This window comes from Myotis brandtii, unplaced genomic scaffold (assembly GCF_000412655.1).
Source record: "Myotis brandtii unplaced genomic scaffold, ASM41265v1 scaffold46, whole genome shotgun sequence".
Taxonomy (NCBI): Eukaryota; Metazoa; Chordata; class Mammalia; order Chiroptera; family Vespertilionidae; genus Myotis; species Myotis brandtii.
In genome coordinates, this window is record NW_005367587.1 from 6,889,193 (window position 1) to 6,910,697 (window position 21,505).

Consider the following 21,505-nt stretch of genomic DNA (forward strand, 5'->3'; position numbering starts at 1 on the left):
GAGATAGCAATGTGCAAAGCAAGGACTGCTTATAAAGAAATACTCACCAAGATAAAAACATATGGAGGCCATAAAACAAGTCTGAAAACATTTCAAAGGATTTAAATGTACAGTGTGTTATCTGACCATGTCAGAATTAAGAAATGGATAACAGTTATAAAACATCAAGAAAATCCTCAAATATTTGGAAATTAAGCAATATACTTCTAAATTTATTAAAATTAATTCTAAATTCTTTTATTATTATTATTATTTTAATCCTCACCTGAGGATTTCCTTTTTTTATGGATTTTAGAGAGAGACAGAAACATTGATGTGAGAGAGAATCATCGATCAGTTGTCTCCCGTACGTACCCCGACTGGGGATCAAACCCAAGATCTTTTGGTGTACAGGAAAATGCTCCAACCACCTGGGCCAGGGCTTAATTCCAAATTCTTAATTCCATGGGTCAGAAAAAAAGTACATATAGCATCTAGTACAATTCATCCAAGAAATACTTGTTGGATTGATATTACCCTATGTTAAGGTTGAAATATTTTGACTAGAGAAGATTTGAAAGATCTAACAGAAGGTTCACTTTTATTTTGCTTCACCATTAGAGTTATTGAGAAAAGCCTTGGGGCTAGAGAACAACACTTTCCTCTACTGTTTTTTAAGTAGAAGGTATGTTTTAGGAAACTGCTATGGAAATAAATGTCTACAGGTGCTGTTCAAAGTTGCATAGTAAGGCAGATCCTTCAAAAAGTCAAACAGTATGCTTCAGCCAGCATTTAAAACTTTTTTAATGTAGACATTTTTTTTGGTTGTTACTTTAAAAATATTTGAATTTACTATTCTAATTGTACATTCAGCCAAATATTGTACATTTGAAAAATAACGTGGGACATCTTCTCAAGAATTTAACTGTTTTGGATACAAAACACAAAGCACTAAATAAACACATATACCTTAGCTGCGTTGATGAAACATGTTTGCAATTGCCTTCCCAAAATCAGAAAATTTTCTGCAGCTGATGGAAGTAATTCATTGTAAAATTCCTCTGCATCTTCTCCTGGCTCTAAGCCCACACAGCAATGGCTGAAATAAGAGCACAAGTTTGTGACTCAGGTTGGGTAAATTATAAATTTCAATTGAATGCTAAAGCTTCTATAGACACTGTGCCTTAATAAGAATTTTTAGTATCTTCCTTTAATTGTCAAGCCAATAAAGAACTTTTGCTGGAAAATTATTTAACAACTTTCTAGAAAAGTCATGCGGGCTTTGCCTATACTTAGAGCCAGGACTCATGTGTCCTAAAAACCTATTTGTCAACTCTTCAGGAAACAAAATGCACTTGACTCACATTAAAGAACAATGAGGTAAGTTTTCAGTGAATGGACTACAAACATTCTAAAAGAATTGGATACCCTGATAGTCTAATTTGTTAATATCATTTGTGTTAACGGATACATTTTAGACATCAAATAGCTGAAAAAATACCCAGGATGAGATTAGTCTGCAAGGGACAGATTAGAAAATCAAATACTCTAATTTTATACCAATTCAACTTTCTAATAGAGCTAATTTCCTAAAAGCTGCAAAATATTTGACTGCATATTCCTTACATCAGAAGAGGAAACTCAAGCATGGTCTCTATACGTATCATGAATAAGTACTGCTATCTGAGGCTTTTCCACAACATATGCAGACAGTGATCAGCAATAGTGACTACATACAGATTATGCTAAAAACTTAACTGGCTAATGCTCTATGTATCTGTTTTGTTTTTGGGTTTGCACATCAAGTCCTAAAGTCAATAGACTAATGCTCATATGTATCAGTTTCTGTTTGGCTCCTAAAGTTACTTATTTAAGAATACCTATTTTTACTGAGAACATTAACAAATAAAATCATCCTATATAATAAAGAGGTAATATGTAAATTGATTGTCACACCCTCACACAAGATGGCCACCCCCATGTGGTTAAAAGATGGCCACCACAAGTTGGCCAACAGGGAGGGCAGTTAGGGGTGACCAGGCCTGTAGGGGAGGGCAGTTGGGGGCAACCGGGCCGGCAGGGAAGGGCAGCTGGGGACTTTCGGGCCGGCAGGGGAGTGGTTAGGGGGTGATCAGGTTGGCAGGCGGAAGTGATTAGGGGCAATCAGGCAGGCAGGCGGTTGGGAGCCAGCAGTCCCGGATTGTGAGAGGATGCAGGCTGGGCTGAGGGACACCCCCCCCCGCCCGCTGCTGGTGCACAAATTTCGTGCACCGAGCCTCTAGTGTTTTTTTAAATATTCACAAACATTGGATTCCACTCAAGAGAGCCCAGATCAACCAATATTGTCATGAGCTTACACATCTAATCAAAACAAAGACATAGAGCTTTATTTACTTATGTAAATAATCTTGAAAATCAAAGTATAAAAAAAGTACTAAGTATACCGCGGTGTTTATACGTTGAATCTGTCTTTCACCTAATAACAAAGTAGGAGTAAGCAGTTTCAAAAGCTAAATTCACTTAGTAAAGCACACGTTCAGTTAGTTAATTTGGAGGTGGCTTAGACACTGAGAACATCTGGTTTATTTTATCAACTCTTTCAAAATAAAAGATTTCGATCTCTTTTCTCTAAATTTTTAGCATGGCAGTAGACCAGTAAATGCTGCTTCTAAATATTATTGACAGGATTGGGATTACCTAATGAAATACACCGTTGAGATAGCTAAATCAATACAAAGTGAAATGAATAGTTTCTGTTCTCCTATACTACCTTTGCTTATGCCTTTCATTTCAGCACCTATTTCACTCTGCCTTGTACAATAAATTCACATGACTGTGACACCCATCTCTATGGTAAGTTTTTTCAGTATAGAGCCAGTGCCTTAATATTTTCATTTCTTCCTATAATTCTCAGTCAGTAAAGAGTCTACTGGCACTTGGAATTCAATGGTGAGCAAAAGACATGATCACCATCTTCATAGAGCTTATGGAGCAAAATTTTAGACAGTGAAATATTCACATATATATATATTTGTGATGAAAAACAACATATAGTGTGAAAGAAAAGTACAACCATACCTACAATAGGAGGCTGCCAATGCTTGTTAGGCAAATGAATAAAAAGGAGCAAATGTTGAAAATAAGAATCTAACAATATATTTCCCAAGAACACAGACTTATTGCTTCATTTTACCTTAATATCTGTGTAAGCTGGGAAATTGTAGTCCAACCACCCTGGATTCGAGAACAATCTTGACTGAGCACCAAGAGGCAATATCGAATGAGGTCATAACAATATATATCCTGTTTGATTTTCTTCAACTCTGAGCTTCCTAAAGGTGTGTTGTTTATTATTTCTAAGGCAAAAGAAAATAAGATATACTTACTTTTACTTAATAAATTCAAAAACTATTTTTTATAGGTTGAATAGTAACTAAAAATAATTTAAAAGAGAAAGCACTGCTTTATCATGATGTTAAGGTTTCCATGAACAAATTACAGTGAACCCTTTATTTTAAGGATCTCGATTTAATGGACTTGGGATTTTTTGTTTGTTTTTTGTTAATCCTCACCTGAGGATATTTTTTCATTGATTTTTAGAGAGAGTGGAAGGGAGGGGGAGAGACACAAGAGACAGAAACATCAGTATGAGAGAGAGACATCAATTGGTTGCCTCCCACATGAGCCCCGATCAGAGCCCAGGATCAAGCCTGCAATTGAGGTCCATGCCCTTGACTGGAATCGAACTTGGGACCCTTCAGTCTGCAGGCCAATGTGCTATTCACTGAGCCAGACTGGGTAGGGCCGGGCTTTGGATTTAATGGACAAAATTTCCAGTCCTTATGTCATATGTGAAAATTAACACTCTGTTAATTTTAAAATGGTTTTAATGAAGATTTGCTTATAATTAAATTAACAAGTTATTTTTTATTATGAGTTCAGTTATTTTTAATAAATTTTAGCAAATAGGCCATATATTGGAAAAAATACTAGTAATTTTGCCAACATAAATAAATATTACGTATCTACAATTATAGTCTACATATTTAAATCCAAGATTCACCGCTCATTCATGTTCCTCAAATGATTAGCATGTGATCACACCCCATCGCTAGTGGTAATTGGTTCTGTTGTTGCATGGAGTGACTTTCTGAAGTATTTCTTGTTTGTTTTTTTATTGATTTTTTTTTTTTTTACAGAGAGGAAGAGAGAGTTAGATACATCGACGAGAGAGAAACATCCATCAGCTGTTTCCTGTACACCTCCTACTGGGGATGTGCCCACAACCAAGGTACATACCCTTGACCGGAATTGAACCTGGGACGGTTCAGTCTGCAGGCCAACACTCTATCCACTGAGCCAAACCAGTTAGGGCTCTGCAGCAGGTTTAAGGGATGCCAGCCAATGTTCCAACGTGCGCTAAGCCACAGCCCAGCTGTGTGCATTTTGTTTACTCATGGTGACTAGTGAATGCACACATTTACTAGACCTATTCAGTATAAATTTAAAATTATAGTAATACATACAGAAAACTTTTCTATGAAATTAAACTTTTCATACATGCTTAATTACACAAACATGTCTATATAAGTAAAACAGGTAAACTAATTTGTCAATTTTTTAACATATGCATTCGGAAAACCTACTTTATACTATAATAGACTTTGGGCTTTAACAGACACCCCCTTGCTGGAATTAGTCCATTATAGTGAGATTTTACTGTAGAAACAAATACTAAAATTGTACCCATGATGGAATTGTTTTATTCCTTAAACAGTGTTAGCCAATCACAAAAAGATTTTCTTACCTTTTAACTTCAACAGTATAACAGGGACATTCTGCTCAGGACTTTTTGCAACTTCAGCAGCTAGAGATAAAATTCTTGGGTCTGTACCTGGCTTCATTTCTCATATCACCTGTATTTTAACAGAATCAGGAAAAGAAAGGTCAAATACCCTAAAATATTTACTCCCTAAAGTTTTGAAATATAGTTTCAATATAAATGAAAACTTAACGTTACTTGCTTTGTTTGGGAAATGAAAGGTAGATTTTGTTTTATTTTGTTTTTCATTTCTCCCTTATAGAAAACTCTGGTTTTCCTAAGTAGTGTACCTCTAAAAGAGAGAAGAGACCCCTATACTTTACTGTAACAGCTACAGTACAGTAGGTATTATTTATTGTGTACTCACTAACAGTCAGGAACTGTGTCTGGGGCTTCACATTCACTTTTTCTAATCTGAACAACAATCCTAGGATAGGAATTAATTTTCCTTTATCATAAAAGAAAAATCGCATATGCATAAAAGAGCTAACATAGGCCCGAGACTGCTATTTTTTCAAAGGTCTCCTTACAAGGCTGGTCCTCAGCTGGTGTCTAGGAACTTGGATTTTAGGTTTCTACCATTCCCTAATAAGAATGACTCACTGTGCCTAAACCATGTGATTTATGCTGAATGCCTACTTTCTTACCTGAAATTTGGAATCTGGTACATGGTAACAGAGACTGTCTACACAACTATCCTCCAATAAAGACTCTGGTCACTGAATCTCTAGTGAGCTTCCCTGATAGACAACACTTCAATATGTTGTCACAACTCATTGCAGGAGAAATTAAGAATGTCCTATGTGACTCTACTGGGAGAGGACTTTTGGAAGTCTGTACTTGTTTTCCTCTAGATCAGTGATGGTGAACCTTTTGAGCTCGGCGTGTCAGCATTTTGAAAAACTCTAACTTAACTCTGGTGCCATGTCACATATAGAAATTTTTTGATATTGGCAACCATAGTAAAACAAAGACTTATATTTTTGATGTTTTATATATTTAGATGCCATTTAACAAAGAAAAATCAACCAAAAAAATGAGTTCACGTGTCACCTCTGACACGCGTGTCATAGGTTCGCCATCACTGCTCTAGATCTTGCCCCATGGGCCTTTTTCTTTTGATTTTGTTTTGTATCTTTTCATCACTATAATAAATCACAACCCAGCCGGCATGGCTCAGTGCCAACCTATGAACCAGGAGGTCACAGTTGGATTCCCAGTCAGAGCACATGCCCGGGTTGCGGGATCAATCCCCAATAGGGGGCGTGCAGGAGGCAGCCAACTGATTCTCTCTCATCATTGATGTTTCTATATGTCTCCCCCTCTCCTTTCCTCTCTGAAATCAATAAAAAAATATTACAAATAAGTAAATCACTGTCATGAATACGGTGATATCCTGAGAACTGTGAGCCCTCCTATCAAATCACTGAATCTGGGATTAGTCTTGGAGATCCCCAACACCCAACTCAGAAATGCTGCTTAATTATAAAATAATCAAAGCTTGTTTATAAAAACAGACTGAATAAAATCAATTATCTTAAACACTGTTTTAAATCCACATCCCAATTCAATTTGTTGCTAAAGCTTTTCTTTATAAAAATAATTTAAAGCATTCAAAGCTCAAAGATATCACTCTTTAAAAAAGTACCATATTTTATATGCATACCCTATTTAATCCTCATAACAAGACTGTAAGCCATAATCATCTCCATTTTACAGATAAGAAAAATAAAGCTTGAAGAACTTAAACTTGTCATGGTTCCACCAGCATGCATTCAAATTCAAATCAGTCTGACTCCAAAGTCTACAGTTTTAATTACAATATTTATAATATTCCCTCCCATATAAAACAGTAAAAAACACAAAACATACCTAAATCACCTATTCTAAATCATTTTTTTAGCTATTATTCACCATACTTGTCCATCCTTTATATTGAAGAGTTGGCCATAATACATGCATCCCAAGTCATTCCTTATTAGGTAAAATATGAATCATTTAAAAAAACAAATTTTCAGGAACTATTTTAAAGAAAGTCCAGCACATCTTCCAGCACATAGCAGGCATACAACTTTCCAAGAACGTGGGTATAGATACCTCATTCTTTCCAATGGCAACATTAAGCTATGCTTCCTCTATCAGAGTGAATCAAAATACAGCAGTTCCCCCTTTATCCATGGTTTTACTTTCTGCAGTTTCAATTACCCGCGGTAACAGAGGCCCAGAAATATTAAATGGAAAATTCCAGAAATAAACAATTCATTATTTTTAAGTTGCAGACCATTCTAAATAGTATGAAATAGAAGAAATCTTGTACCATCTCACTCCCTTCTGCCCTGGATGTGAATCATCCCTTTGTCCAGTGTCTCCAAACTCTTTCTGCCAACTAGTCACTTAGTAGCCTTCTTGGTGATGACATAAGGCTGTTCTGGTATTGCAGTGCTTGTATTCAAGTAACCCTTATTTTACTAAACAATGGCCCCAAAGTACAAGAGTAGTAATGCTGGCCAATTTGGATATGTCAAAGAGAAGCTATAAAGTGCTTTCTTAAGGTAAAAAGGTGATTACCGTACAATAAGATATTTTGAGAGAGAGACCACATTCACATAACTTTTATTAGTTTGTTATAATTGTTCTATATTATTATTAGTTATTGTTAGTAAACTTTTACTGTGCTTAATTTATACTGGTAAACTTCATCATTAGTATAGATACATAGGAAAAAAATATAGTATATGTATGGTTTGATGCACCTGTGGTTACAGGCATCCATTGAGGGTGAGAAGGGGGCTGTATATTTAAACATCTCCTCTACTGGAAGTCATTCAGAGTGTATGCTATAATCAGTAATGCGGTAATGAGTATTAATGTACCCTGGTACATGTCTTTATGCACTCATCTGGTACTTTGTAAGATGAATTTTCCTTGAAGTTGGATTTATCAGTTTTACAATTTTTATGTAGTCAAGCATAATAATCTTTTCCTTTATGGCTCCTGCCATTGGTGTCATGCTCCCTATCCAAAGACCTAAATATATATTCTCCTATTTTTATGGTTTTGTATTTTCATTTAACTTATTTATTTATATCTCCAGTACATATGTAAGTTATTTTTCTGAATGGTGTAGATGGGAATCTAACTAAATTTTTTAAGTTAGATGAGGTTACTGGTGAAATAAGAACAAATGCACATGGCTGTCATAAATTCCTGAGATAATTAGTCATGGACAGATATAACAGAAACTATCTGAAATTCCACTTGAGTATATTTTTGGATTTTATGTAGTTCATTAATCTATTTGCTCATTCCTAGGCTGGTACAACATAATTTGGAGAAAATTCACACTAGAATGTAAGCTTTATGAGGGCAAAACTCATTCCACCTTTGATAGCTGCCTGCTTCTCTCTGGTTCATTGCTATATTCCCAAGAGGTGAGACTAGAGCTTGGCATAGGGTAGAAACTTAATGAGTATATCTTGAGAGAACAAATAAAGGCACCAACTTTGGGATTTCTAAAACTCCATTTCTTGACCCTATGCTTTTCTCCTTGTTACACAAAAATGGAAACCTCAGATTTCTGGTTGGAAGCCTTTTTAGGTAAAATAGGCTTAAAACACTGTTCTTGCTCTCTGGCTAACATAATAAAACATCGCTGAAACATTATCACTATCACCCAACATGTGGGGGGACACTATATTCGATGCAAGGGTCACAAAGATTTTATTTAGGACATATTCCCTCCAATGTGCTGATTGGGAAGGAAAAGTACACACACACACACACACATTCATATATGTAAAATAAAATAATTACATAAAATGTTAAGTGCCAAAGGTATGACACAGAAGATAATACAGATCATAGAGTCAAAAGACTGGGCTTCCCTGAACCAGTTTTCTTGTTTGTAAAATAAAGCAGCAATTCCTTCTTCCTAGAATAATTCAAGATTTAGAAGAGAAGGCAGTCACTGAGGATGGCCCTAAAATGTTGTATGATAGTATATTCTCGATAATAATAACCACTTGGAGAGCTTTTATTACATTGAGCTTTAAATGCTTTCATGTATTAACTCATTTGATTCTCTCAACAACTCTAAGGTGTAAGAACTATTATTTTCTCCCCCAATTTTTACAATGAGCATACTTCACTTTTGTTTGCACAAAGTCACACTGTCAAGTATGAAGTTCGAACCCAAAGATTCTGGGTTTGACTTCACCACCGCACAACCATGTCTCAGTACACCTTCACCTTAAAAGAGTCGCATTTAGAAAAAAGAAAAAAGAAAATGAAAAAAAAAAAGAGTCGCATTTAGATAAGTCGATAGATTCTGGGAGGCATTCATCTACCTGCCTAGGACAATACATTGACAAATCTGGCTAAGGTATTAGTTAAGTAAGGGAGTAGAGTTTTATTACATTATTAACCTTTTTGGAAGTGCTTCTCCTCTAAGACAACACTTCCCTCATCTTTATCACTACTAAACTCATGAACTTTCTGACAGAAAAAAAAAGGAAAGAATTATTTTCTACTATAAATGCTATTACCCTGTTGCCAGAGCACAAGCTCCGGCCTTGATCCTTCAGGAACCTGGTCGTCTCGGCTGCGCGGTTTACTGCCTCCACGGATCACTGTGAGGGAAATAAAAAGACAACCCAGGGCAATGGAGTTGCAATTGATTCTAAACATCTGCAGTTTCGAACTCCGAATCTTTTCCCCGCCTCGCTTCACGCGACCTGAACCTGTGGGACCTAATCGCGCGGAGAACTTCCTCTGGAAATAAGTCAGAAAACGATTGCCTAGGTAACGGCGTCGCCTTCCAGTCAGGTCCCGGGACCGAGGCTCTGAGGCCGCGAGCTCCTTCACTCCTGATTCTAGAACCAACTTCGGCGCTACCAGGCCTCGGGCCCCGAGTCCGCCCCTCCCCGGGCCTCAGTTTCCAGGCTAAATCTCCACAGAACGGGCGTGCAGCAGGCCCATTCTCCCGTTCAGAGCTCCCGCAGTCCGGGTCACTAGCTCCAGAAGTCTGGCGCCCCCGCCTCTTGGTACCTCGGGGCCCTCTCCTTCCCCAGCCGCCACCTCAGGCCCGTTACCTCATCCCGCTCTGCGTTCCTCCACCGAAAGACCCCACACCCGCCGCGCACCCCCGTGGCACGGCGTTCCCGGAGCGGCGTGCGTCGCAACGCGGGAAAAGGCCTGGAGGCGGGACCGGGATTCTAGAGCCAAGGGGCGGGGCGCCTTTCGCCAGGCAGCCAATCAGCACTCGAAATGCTCCCAGTGGGCGCGCGCGTTGGGCGCGGGGCGGAGTCTGGGTTGGCCGCTCCGGCGGTCGCGAACGCTGCTCCTCAGGCTGAGGTGGCAGATGGTCCAGAGGCGCGTCCGCGTCGAAGGCAAAGTCGGAGCCGACGGAGAATAATGAATGGACCCTGGTACGTCGACAGTCGCGAGCGGATTCTCAAATTGGGCGACAGTTTTGAGAAGCAGCCGCGATGCGCCTTCCACACGGTGCGCTGTGAGTGAGGACAATCCCGGGGAAAGGGGGGAGCTCTGGGGATGGGGGTTTGGAGGTACAAACGTCTCCGAGTTGTGTTGCCACGGACTCCCTTAATTTTGCTGGAGAACGGGGCGGCCCGCAAGATCCACCGCCCTGCCTGGAGTCCTAGGGGCGTCGGGGGAAGGAGCAGGTGTGGAGAAACCCTGGACAGAGAGATTTCAGTAAAACCAGCAGGCGAAAGGGGAACTTTGTGAAGAGGGTCTGCAGCAGTGACTGTGGAGACAGACGTGACTGCTGGGCGATACGAAGGTGGAAAGGAAAACAGCCCAGGTGGCAAATGGAAGGGAGCAGAGGACCCAGTTTAGACAGAGGGAAGGGCATGCCTTGAGGCTGGTGGATAAGTCATCCTTTTTTTTTCCCGTCACTTTTTCTGTTTGGCTAATTAGGGTTCTTATTTAGTGTGTTCCTGGGGAGAGGTTCTGAACCACTCTAATAATCTGCATCTCTTTTGGATTCCTGATGATCAAATATTGATCATCAAAGTATTGGAGGGTGTGTTATTCTTTATTGGAAAGATATTTACCTCCCTGTGATTTCTCCTTTTGATTTCCTTTTGGTTGTCTTCTGGAACTAGTTTTTTTACTTTTAATTTCTTTATTGATTAAGGTATTACATATGTGTCCTTATCCCCCCATTACCCCTCCACTCATGCCCTCACCCCCCTGGTGTCTGTGTCCATTGGTCAGGCTTATATGCATGCATACAAGTCCTTTGGCTGGTTTCTCCCCCTTACCCCCACCCTCTCCTACCTTCCCTCTGAGGTTTGACGTTCTGATCGCTGCATCTCTGTCTCTGGATCTGTTTTTGTTCAGCAGTTTATGTTGTTCATTATATTCCACAAATGAGTGAGATCATGTGGTATTTTTCCTTCATTGACTGGCTTATTTTGCTTAGCATAATGCTCTCCAGTTCCATCCATGCTGTTGCAAATGGTAAGAACTCCTTTTTTACAGCAGCATAGTATTCCATCGTGTAGATGTACCACAGTTTTCTAATCCATTCATCTGCTGATAGGCACTTAGGCTGTTTCCAGATCTTAGCTATGGTGAATTGTGCTGCTATGAACATATGGGTGCATATATCCTTTCTGATTGGTGTTTCTGGTTTCTTGGGATATGTTCCTAGAAGTGGGATCACAGGGTCAAATGGGAGTTCCATTTCCAGTTTTTTGAGGAAACTCCATACTGTCTTCCATAGTGGCTGCCCCAGTCTGCATTCCCACCAGCAGTGCACCAGGGTTCCTTTTTCTCCACATCCTCTCCAGCACTTGTCGTTTGTTGATTTGTTGATGATAGCCATTCTGACAGGTGTGAGATGGTACCACATTGTCGTTTTGATTTGCATCTCTCGGATGATTAGTGACTTCGAGCATGTTTTCATATGTCTCTTGGCCTTCCTTCTGTCTTCTTTCGAAAAGTATCTATTTAGGTCCATTGCCCATTTTTTGATTGGGTTGTTTATCTTCCTTTTGTTAAGTTGTATGAGTTCCCTGTAAATGTTGGAAATTAAACCCTTATCGGATATAACATTGGCAAATATGTTCTCCCATGCAGTGGGCTTTCTTATTGTTTTGTTGATGGTTTCTTTTGCTGTGCAAAAGTTTTTTTATTTTGATGTAGTTCCATTTGTTTATTTTCTCTTTAGTTTCCATGGCCCTAGGAGCAGTATCAGTGAAGAAATTGCTTTGGCATATGTTTGAGATTTTGCTGCCTGTGGATTCCTCTAGTATTTTTATGGTTTCCCGTCTTATGTTTAAGTCCTATTCTTTTTTGTGTTGTTGAGGTTGAAAAGGGAGCTCTTTTGTTTTAATAGTTGGATGATACAGATTACAGAAAGGAAAATATAGCATATTATGATTTGGTATGTAAAACATTCATTCATTCTTTGCATAATAGCCCTCATAAAATTAAAGAGCGGAAAGGAAACTTTGAGATCATTGAGTCATAACCTCTTATTTTTCTGTGCCAAAATTGTAAAGTAGGTATTTTTTCACTTCCTTTCCCCAGCTCTGCCCTTCCTTGGTGTCTAGTGTCTCAGTTTTACATTTTTCTTAGTCTTCCTGCTCCTAGACCAGTGGTCGGCAAACTCATTAGTCAACAGAGCCAAATAACAACAGTGCAACGATTGAAATTTCTTTTGAGAGCCAAATTTTTTAAACTTAAACTATATAGGTAGGTACATTGTTATTAACTTAATTAGAGTACTCCTAAGGCTTAGGAAGAGCCACACTCAAGGGGCCAAAAAGCCGCATGTGGCTCGCAAGCTGCAGTTTGCCGACCACGGTCCTAGACCATCCAGAGGTCTTTATGGTTTTTACTCTGAGGTGTTCCATGCTTCAACCAAAACACCGCATTAGAACTTACATTCCCCAAATGTTTAGTAAGTTTTAGACAATCTAATTCTATTGACTCATAGTAAAGATATGAAGAACCAATAGGCTTCTAATTTTCCAAGGATATACTTACATTTTATAAAGGGTTTTGTTAAGAAAATCAATATTCAATTGATGGAATAAATGGGGGAGATATTTGTAAACAGAGGCTCTTAAACAATGCCCCTTGAGTTCTTCTCCATACTTTGTTGTTCTAAGCTCCCCACAGTGAGACAGTAAGTGCTGGCTATAAAGTTTCTTGCCTTCTTCAGTCCCATTTTACAAAGGTATGTTGTAGTTATTATCTTGTTTCCCCAGGACTTTCTCTCAACTAGTATTACCTCTCTTCTTTCCTCTTCTTTCTCAGGTATACAGTAGTCTTTATTTTCCAAATTACAGAATTTAAGATAATAAAAATTTGCTCAAGAATATATGTTCATCTAACTTGGGTGTATATTCTCTTTTTAAGGGTGTGAACCCAAAATTAAGTGAATAAAAATAGCCTTTGAAAAGCACTTTGCAGGGGTTTCAAAGCCTTTCATTTGTAAAAGTTCTCAAAATGCTGGAATTGTGGCTTAAGAGTCTGAGAATCAGATGATCCACCTACAAGAATGAAAATAAACTAAACAACAACCACGATAAACCCAGATGTGTGAATACACTCTTAGTCCTGTGGAAGACATTAGAAAGGTTTTCAGCTCTTTGGTTTTATTCTTGTTGTTGAAGCAGTCAGAGTATTTCTATATTTAATTAAATACTAGAAGCCCGGTGCATGAAATTCATGCACTCGGGGCGTCCCTTAGCTCGGCCTGTGCCCTCTCGCAGTCAGGGAGCGGGCCTAAGCCAGCAGGTGGACATCCCCTGAGGGGTCCTTAGTGCTGCCGCAGAGGCGGGAGAGGCTCCTGCAACTGCCGCTGTGCTCGCCAGCTGTGAACCCGGCTTCTGGCTCCCCCTGTGGGGACGCACTGACCATCAGGGGGCAGCTCCTGTGTTGAGCGTCTGACTTCTGGTGGTCAGTGCACGTCATAGTGACCAGTCATTCTGCTGTTCAGTAGATTTGGATATTAGCCTTTTATTATATAGGATAAGTAATTGTATTATAAAGCCAAAGAAAATAACATAGATGAAGGAAATCCAGAGAGAAAAAATAACAGTAAAATTGGTGGTGAAATTTCCAAACCAAGGAGAACTGAAAGAAATAAACTATTTAGTTTGGAATCAGCAACTTACAAGAGAATGCATTTAACATTTGGAAGCATATAGAAAGCATGAAGATGAGATTATTCAACAAATTCTAAAATTCTAGAGCTATATTTAACCCCTTGAACCTGAAAAGTTGTCTACTTTTTAAAAAACTTGTTTTGCCTTAGCTGGTGTGGCTCAGTTGGTTGAGCTTAGTCCCATGCACCAAAAGGTCACAGGTTGGATTCCCTGGTCAGGGCATATACCCTGGTTGCTGGCTCCATCCCCAGTAGGGGGCGTGCAGGCGGAGGCAGCTGATCCATGTTTCTCTCTCTCTTGGATGCTTTTCTCGCTCCCTCTCCCTTTCTCTCTCTCTCTCTCTCTTTCTCTCTCTCTGATAAAAAACCAACATTTTTTTAAAAAAACTTTTTGTTTGAAGGTAAATAAAAGACATTGCTTAAATAACATAATAAAAAGTGAAATTTATCTTAATAGAATAATAGAAATGCAAATAGGTTCAGAATAGTTTTGATAGACTTATTTATTTTATTTTATTTGTAAACTAGAGGCCCGGTGCATGAAAATCATGCACTCGGGGGAGGGGGTCCTTCAGCCCAAGAGCCCTTGGGGGATGTCCGACTGCCAGCCTAGGCCCGCTCCCAGCCGTCAGTCGGACATCCTTAGCGCTGCTGCAGAGGTGGGAGAGGCTCCTGCCAACACCACTGTGCTCACCAGCCATGAGCCCGGCTTCTGGCTGAGTGGCATTCCCCCTGTGGGAGTACACTTACCACCAGGGGCCAGCTCCTGCATTGAGCGGGATCAGGCAGAATTGGCTCTCCGACATCCCCTGAGGGCTCCCAGATTGCAAGAGGGTGCAGGCCAGGCCGAGAGACCCCACCGGTACATGATAAGGGCTGGGAAGGGGCACGGCAGGGGGTGTCCAGCCCATCTTGCTTAGTCCCGATTGGCCAGACACCAGCAGCAAGCTAACCTACCGTTCAGAGCGTCTTCCCCCTGGTGGTCAGTGCATGTTATAGCGAGCGGTGGAGCAGCCTTAGCATTTCATTAGCATATTATGCTTTGATTGGTTGAACTGACGACTGGACAACTGGACACTTAGTATATTAGGCTTTTATTATATAGGATAATTCTTTATTGTTGAAAGTATTATTTATGTCCCCTTTTTTTCCCCATTGATCCTCTCCAGCCTGCCCCTGCCCCTCCCCAGGTTCTCACCACCCCATGTGTCCATGGGCCATGTATATATGCATACAAGGTCCTTGGTTGATTACCTCCCACCCACCCAGCTTCCCCCGCCTTTCCTCTGAGATTCTGCACTCTGTTCTATGCTTCTGTGTCTCTGGACCCACTCTGTTCATCAGTTTATTTTGTTACTTAGATTCCATATATGAGTAAGATCATGTGATACTTCTCTTTCTCTGACTGACTTATTTCACTTAGCATGATACTCTCCAGGTCTCCCTCCATGCTGTCTCAGAGGGTAAGAGATTCTTCTTTTTTACTGCTGCATAGTATTCCATGGTATAAATGTACCACAGCTTTTTTTATCTACTCATCTACTGATGGGCACTTGGGCTGTTTCCAGATCTTAGCTATTATAAATTGTGCTGCTGTGAACATAGGATGCATACATTCTTTCTGATTGTTATTTTGGGTTTCTTAGGATATATTCCTAGGAATGGGATACTGGGTCAAATGGCAGTTCCATATTTAATTTTGTGAGGAAACTCCATACTGTTTTCCATAATGGCTGCACCAGTCTGCATTCCCACCAGCAGTGTACTAGGATTCCCTTTTCTCCACAACCTCACCAGCACTTGTCATTTGTTGATTTTTGGTACTATTCTGACAGGTATGAGATGATACCTCATTGTTGTTTTAATTTGCATCTCTTTCATGATCAGTGACTGAGCATTTTTTTATATGTCTCTGGGCCATCTGTATGTCCTCGTTGGAGAAGTGTTTATTTATGTCCTTTGCCCATTTTTAGACTTATTGATTTTAAGCTCATGCTTATCATTAAGTAAATCTACAGATATTTTGAGCACACTGTCTTTTTGGTTATCTCAGATACTATAGGCATTTATGGACAGGCTTAGGGGCTTGTAAATCTTTTGAAATTATACAGTATTTGATATGCATATTTATGTATACTTTTTTGTGGAGAGGATCTATAGCTGGTTTATAATTTTCATCAGATACCTATAGGGACCTATGACTGTTCCTCATATCCTAACACTACCCCCCCGCCCCCCCGCAACACATACACATATACAAAAGTGAAGAATTGTAGATATAAGGCAAAGAGGCTATATAATACTAGAGGCCTGTTGCACGAAAAGATTCCTGCAATAGGCCTTCCCTTCCCCTGGCTGCTGGCACCGGTTTTCCTCCGGCACCCGGGACCCAGGCCTTCGTTCCGGCCGGAGCTGCCTTCAAGCCTTTGCTGCTCCGGCTGGAGCCGCCTTCAGTCTTCGCTCTGCCGCTTCATGCCTATATATGCAAATTAACCGCCATCTTTGTTGGCGGTTAATTTGCATATCTTGCTGATTAGCCAATGGGAGGCATAGCGAAGGTACGGTCAATTACCATGTTTGTCTATTATTAGATAGGATTTTGCATTAAGAAAGCATCACTCTAGAGCAGCCGTGGGCAAGGATCCGGCCCTTTTGAAATGAATAAAACTAAAAAAAAAAAGACCGTACCCTTTTTTGTAATGATGTTTACTTTGAATTTATATTAGTTCACACAAACACTCCATCCATGCTTTTGTTCCGGCCCTCCGGTCCAGTTTAAGAACCCATTGTGGCCCTCGAGTCAAAAGTTTGCCCACCCCTGGGATAGAGTATGTGACTTGAGTTCCTGACTTGATCTTTTACTGGATTTACTAGTATTACAGAGGAGTGCCCCATTGTAAAATATGGGTGAGAGTATTCAATTTAAAGAGATGTTTTAAAGATTAAAAGGTGATGATTTATTATAAATAAAAATAATCAGTTTTTAAACACTAAAACCGAAGATCTAGATTAACAGCCTATTGGCTGAATTTTACTTTTGAGATGTTTTGCTTGGCCCACACAGTTAACTATTTACAACTAATATGAATTAGTTGTAAATACCTAACAATCAAGACCTACTATACAAAAATCTGAATTACCAGCTTATCTTTTTAAAAAATCAGAAGATAACCTGGCAATACCTAGCCCATATTCCTTTTGGCAGTGGTTGGCTGGAGCCGAGTTGTAGTTGTCCTCTTGAGATTGGGCTTAGTCATTCTCTGGGTCACTAGGGTTCCCACCGGTCTGCCTCACTGCCTTGGGTTACCTGTCCAACTTCAAAGCATTATTTAGTGGTGTCAAATGACAGTCATATCTCCCAGTATTATCCTTTGTGTCACTGTCTCAAAAACATGGGAGGTCAGAGGGCCATGCAGTGGTTCTCAACCTTCCTAATGCCACGACCCTTTAATACAGTTCCTCATGTTGTGGTGACCCCCAACCATAAAATTATTTTTGTTGCTACTTCATAACTGTAATTTTGCTGCTGTTATGAATCGTAATGTAAATATCTGATATGCTATATGTGTTTTCCGATGGTCACGACCCACAGGTTGAGAACCGCTAATTAATGTTTGGCATATTTATTACAGAGAATTGTCTTTGTTGTCAAATATTAAGTAATGAGCGCCCTCTCTGAGAACAGAAGCATACTAGTGGAAAGTACAGAAAGTATATGGCAATATCCACCCTAAAGAAATGATAGTCTTGCAGTAAAGATGAATCTGTTCCTCAGTAAACAATTAGAAAACAAACACATAATTTAACTTAAATTACTTTATACTTAAAAATAAATTTGGCCCTAACCAGTTTGGCTCAGTGGATAGAGAGTAGGCCTGCGGACCAAAGGGTTCCAGGTTTGATTCAGGTCAAGGGCATGTACCTTGTTTGCGGACACATCCCCAGTAGGGGGTTTGCAGGAGGCAGCTGATCGATGTTTCTCTCTCATCAATGTTTCTAACTCTCTATTCCTCTCCCTTCCTCTATGTAAAAAATCAATAAAATATATTTTTTTAAAAATTAGTGCCCTAGCTGGTTTGGTTCAGTGGATAGGGCATCAGCCTGAGGACTGAAGAGTCCCAGGTTCAAATCTGGTCAAGGGCACATGGGTTACGGGCTCCATCCCCAGTAGGGGGCGTGCAGGAGGCAGCCCATCAATGATTCTCTTGCATCATTGATGTTTCTATCTCTCTCTCCCTCTCCCTTCCTCTATGAACACAATAAAAATATTTGGTGTGGTTCAGTTGGTTGGGCATCAACTCATGCATCAAAAGAGTTGTGGGCTGGATTCCCCAATAGGGGGCATGCAGGAGGCAGCTGATTGATGTTCTGCTCTCACATCGATGTTTGTCTTCCCCCCTCTCTCTTTTACTTTTTCTAAAATTCAATAAAAATATTTTTTAGAAAGAAGTTTGGAGGTGGTTCAGAGAAGGAATATGAACCAGATTCAGTTATGAAGATCTCTTAGGAACCCATTATATTAAAGACATTGTGTTAGGAGCCACAATTCTGAAGGAATTCAAATATGAGGCATTGTGCTTTAAAAGTTATGGAGACTCGGGGGGGCGGGGACAGGCTGGAGGGGGGTTAGTGGGGGTAAAAAGGGGACATATGTAATACTTTCAACAATAAAGAATTATTTTTTAAAAACAATTTGGGAAAAAAAGTTATGGAGACTTGCCCTAGCTGGTTTGGCTCAGTGGATAGAGCATCAGCGTGCAGACCGAAGGGTTCCGGGTTCGATTCCGGTCAAGAGCAGGAGGCCACCAATTGATGTGTTTCTCTTACATTGATATTTCTCTCTGTCTTTTCCTCTCTCTTCCACTCTCTCTAAAAATCAAGGAAAAATATCCTCAGGTGAGGATTAAAAAATAAGTAAAAAAATAAATAAACAAATGTTATGGAGACTTGACTTGAGGTGGTGACCACATAATACAGTGTACAGATGATGTGTTATAGAATTGTGCATTTAAAACCTGTATAATTTTGTTAACAGTGTCACCCCAATAAATTAAAAATAACTAAATAAATATTACAGTTCAATAGGACACAAAGAGTTAAATAATTTCAGGTAATATATGTTAGATTTTCATAAGTGATTTGGTAAATGCTACAGAAATCGATAAGAGTTGAGATTTTGGAGAACAGGGAAAGGGCTAAACACAGAGACCCCTTCATAGAAGAGGGAATTTTAAAATAGGATTCCAATTCTAAGAGAGCAAAAGCACAGAGAAAAGAAGGGCAAGCTCTAGGTACTTTGATAGTTTAGCCTTTTGTTGATTAGAAGCTAGTTTGAATGAGGCAAGAATGGAAGGAGATGTCTCTGAAAAGATATTATAAAAGAAGATATCGTTGTCTTCTCTCCCCATTGATGTTGATATCATGAAACTGATATCAGAGGTTGTTGGCCAGCCTCTCATCTTTTTATTCTAGCTGAATTTTGTGGTTCCTTATTATACATACAGAAGTAAACTGGATTGTATTTTGTTTGTTTATTTGTAATATAAAGACTCTTTTAAACCATTTTAATTACTGGTTGTTGAAAAATGATTTATCACTCTGACACATGCTCATATCTAAGTAATAGGGTATTGTTCCATCTTATAAAAATCTGTATCTATATCTATTTTTAGATGACTTCAAACCTGCTTCTGTTGACACTTCTTGTGAAGGAGAACTTGAGGTCGGCAAAGGTGAACAGGTGACAATAACTCTGCCAAATATAGAAGTGAGTATATATATATATGTATATATATATATTTATTTTAAATATATTTTTATTGATTTCAGAGAGGAAGGGAGAGGGAGAGAGACAGAAACATCAATGGTGAGAGAGAATCATTAATCACTTGCCTACTGCATGGCCCACACTGGGGAATAAGCCTGCAACCCAGGCATTTGCCATGTGCCCTGACCAGGAATCAAACTGTGACCTGGTTCATAGATTGACACTCAACCACTGAGCCATGCTGGCTGGGCAGTATTTCTATATATTTATTTATTTATTTAACTTATTTTTTTAAATTTTATTGATTTTTTAGAGAGAGGGTAAGGGAGAAGGAGAGAAGAGAGAAACATCGATGATAGAGAAACATCAATGGGCTGCCTCCTGCATGCACCCTACTGGGGATTGAGGCCACACCCCGGGCATATGCCTGACCGGAATCGAACCAGCAACCTCGTAGTTCAGGGGACGATGCTCAATCCACTGAGCCATGCCGACTGACCTATTTCTATATATTTTGACTAAAGGGATATTTTTGTAAGATTCCCACTGAATTTAAATTAAATAATTACACAATTCATGCATTAGGTAGCTATTGGGAATACAGAGATATATTAGACATGGTCAGTGTCCTAAAAAATGTTATTTAATGAGGAAGACAGGAAATAATGGATTATAATATAGAAACATAAGGACTATCACAAGAGTATATACAGAGTATTATGGGAGTACAAAAGTGAGGTAACTCAGCCAGGAGAGGGAAATGAGACAAGAGTACATACTGTTTTGAAGTTGCCTAGTTGAAGAATAGAGGAAAGGACATTTTAGGCAGAGAAAAGAAAAAGATAATGGTCTAAGACAGCGGTTCTCAACCTGTGGGTCGCAACCCCTTTGGGGGTCAAACGACCCTTTCACAGGGGTCACCTAAGACCATGGGAAAACACATATATAATTACATATTGTTGTTGTGATTAATCACTATGCTTTAATTATGTTCAATTTGTAACAATGAAATTGGGGGTCACCACAACATGAGGAACTGTATTAAAGGGTCGCAGCATTAGGAAGGTTGAGAACCACTGGTCTAAGACAAAGCAACTGAAGAGCCTATTACATTTGAAGATCTATATATAAACTACTTCGGCTAGGTGGGTGCATTTGGGGACATACTGAGAGGTGGAAAGGTATTTAATAATCAGGTAGTAAAGGACCTTTGTGCAATGCATAAGTGTTTGAACTTATCCTGTAACTCTTTTAGACAGATAGAATGAAAGAGAATTGTTAAAATTACCACCTATCAAGAGCAAATATTTTTTTCTTCTTGCAGTCCTTAAATAATTATGAATAAGAATAGAATTTACAATTTCAACTGAACTTTGTGAATTTTTCCTTCTTAATTAAAGAACTTTTTAAAAAAACAAGTAGGAGGTTTACTCTTCAGAGTTCTTAATTTTGTGGGTATTTTATGGAACTGTAATGATTATTAGTTTGAGGCATTTAGTTTCTCCTATTTTCTTTATGAATTCATTTTTATCATCCTGGTAAAAATGGCTAGAAGCTTGGAGTCATCCCATAAAATAGAACTTTTATTATACTACTAGAGGCCCAATGCATGAAATTCGTGCAAGGGGCTTGGCCCTTGCAGCCCCAGCTTCATCCGGAAAGATGTCCCATCTAATTAGCATATTATGCTTTTATTTATTTAGTTTTTAAATTAATTCTTTATTGTTCAGATTATTACAGTTGTTCCTCTTTTTTCCCCCCATAGCTCCCCTCCACCCGGTTCCCACCCCACCCT

General features: G+C 39.3%; 2 protein-coding genes across 4 annotated transcripts in view; one reads left to right on the forward strand and one right to left on the reverse strand.

Moving 5' to 3' along the window:
• The window catches only part of IQCB1 (IQ motif containing B1), a 41,102-nt gene extending 31,109 nt beyond the window's left edge, over positions 1–9,993 (reverse strand). The window contains exons 1-5 of the mRNA XM_005875369.2: positions 9,892–9,993; positions 9,346–9,429; positions 4,787–4,895; positions 3,173–3,335; positions 949–1,078 (exon numbers count right to left, since the gene is read on the reverse strand). Of these exons, the coding sequence (XP_005875431.1) occupies positions 949–1,078; positions 3,173–3,335; positions 4,787–4,883 (390 nt within the window). The 5' untranslated portion in view covers positions 4,884–4,895; positions 9,346–9,429; positions 9,892–9,993. The remainder of the gene's footprint in view (positions 1–948; positions 1,079–3,172; positions 3,336–4,786; positions 4,896–9,345; positions 9,430–9,891) is intronic.
• Positions 9,994–10,116: 123 nt separating this feature from the next.
• The window catches only part of EAF2 (ELL associated factor 2), a 32,939-nt gene continuing 21,550 nt past the window's right edge, over positions 10,117–21,505 (forward strand). Inside the window, exons 1-2 of one of the 3 annotated variants that reach the window (XM_005875370.2) lie at positions 10,117–10,310; positions 19,616–19,710. In XM_005875370.2, the coding sequence (XP_005875432.1) occupies positions 10,214–10,310; positions 19,616–19,710 (192 nt within the window). In that variant the 5' untranslated portion in view covers positions 10,117–10,213. The remainder of the gene's footprint in view (positions 10,311–19,615; positions 19,711–21,505) is intronic. The other 2 variants (XM_014546950.1, XM_014546951.1) reach the window with 2 other exon arrangements.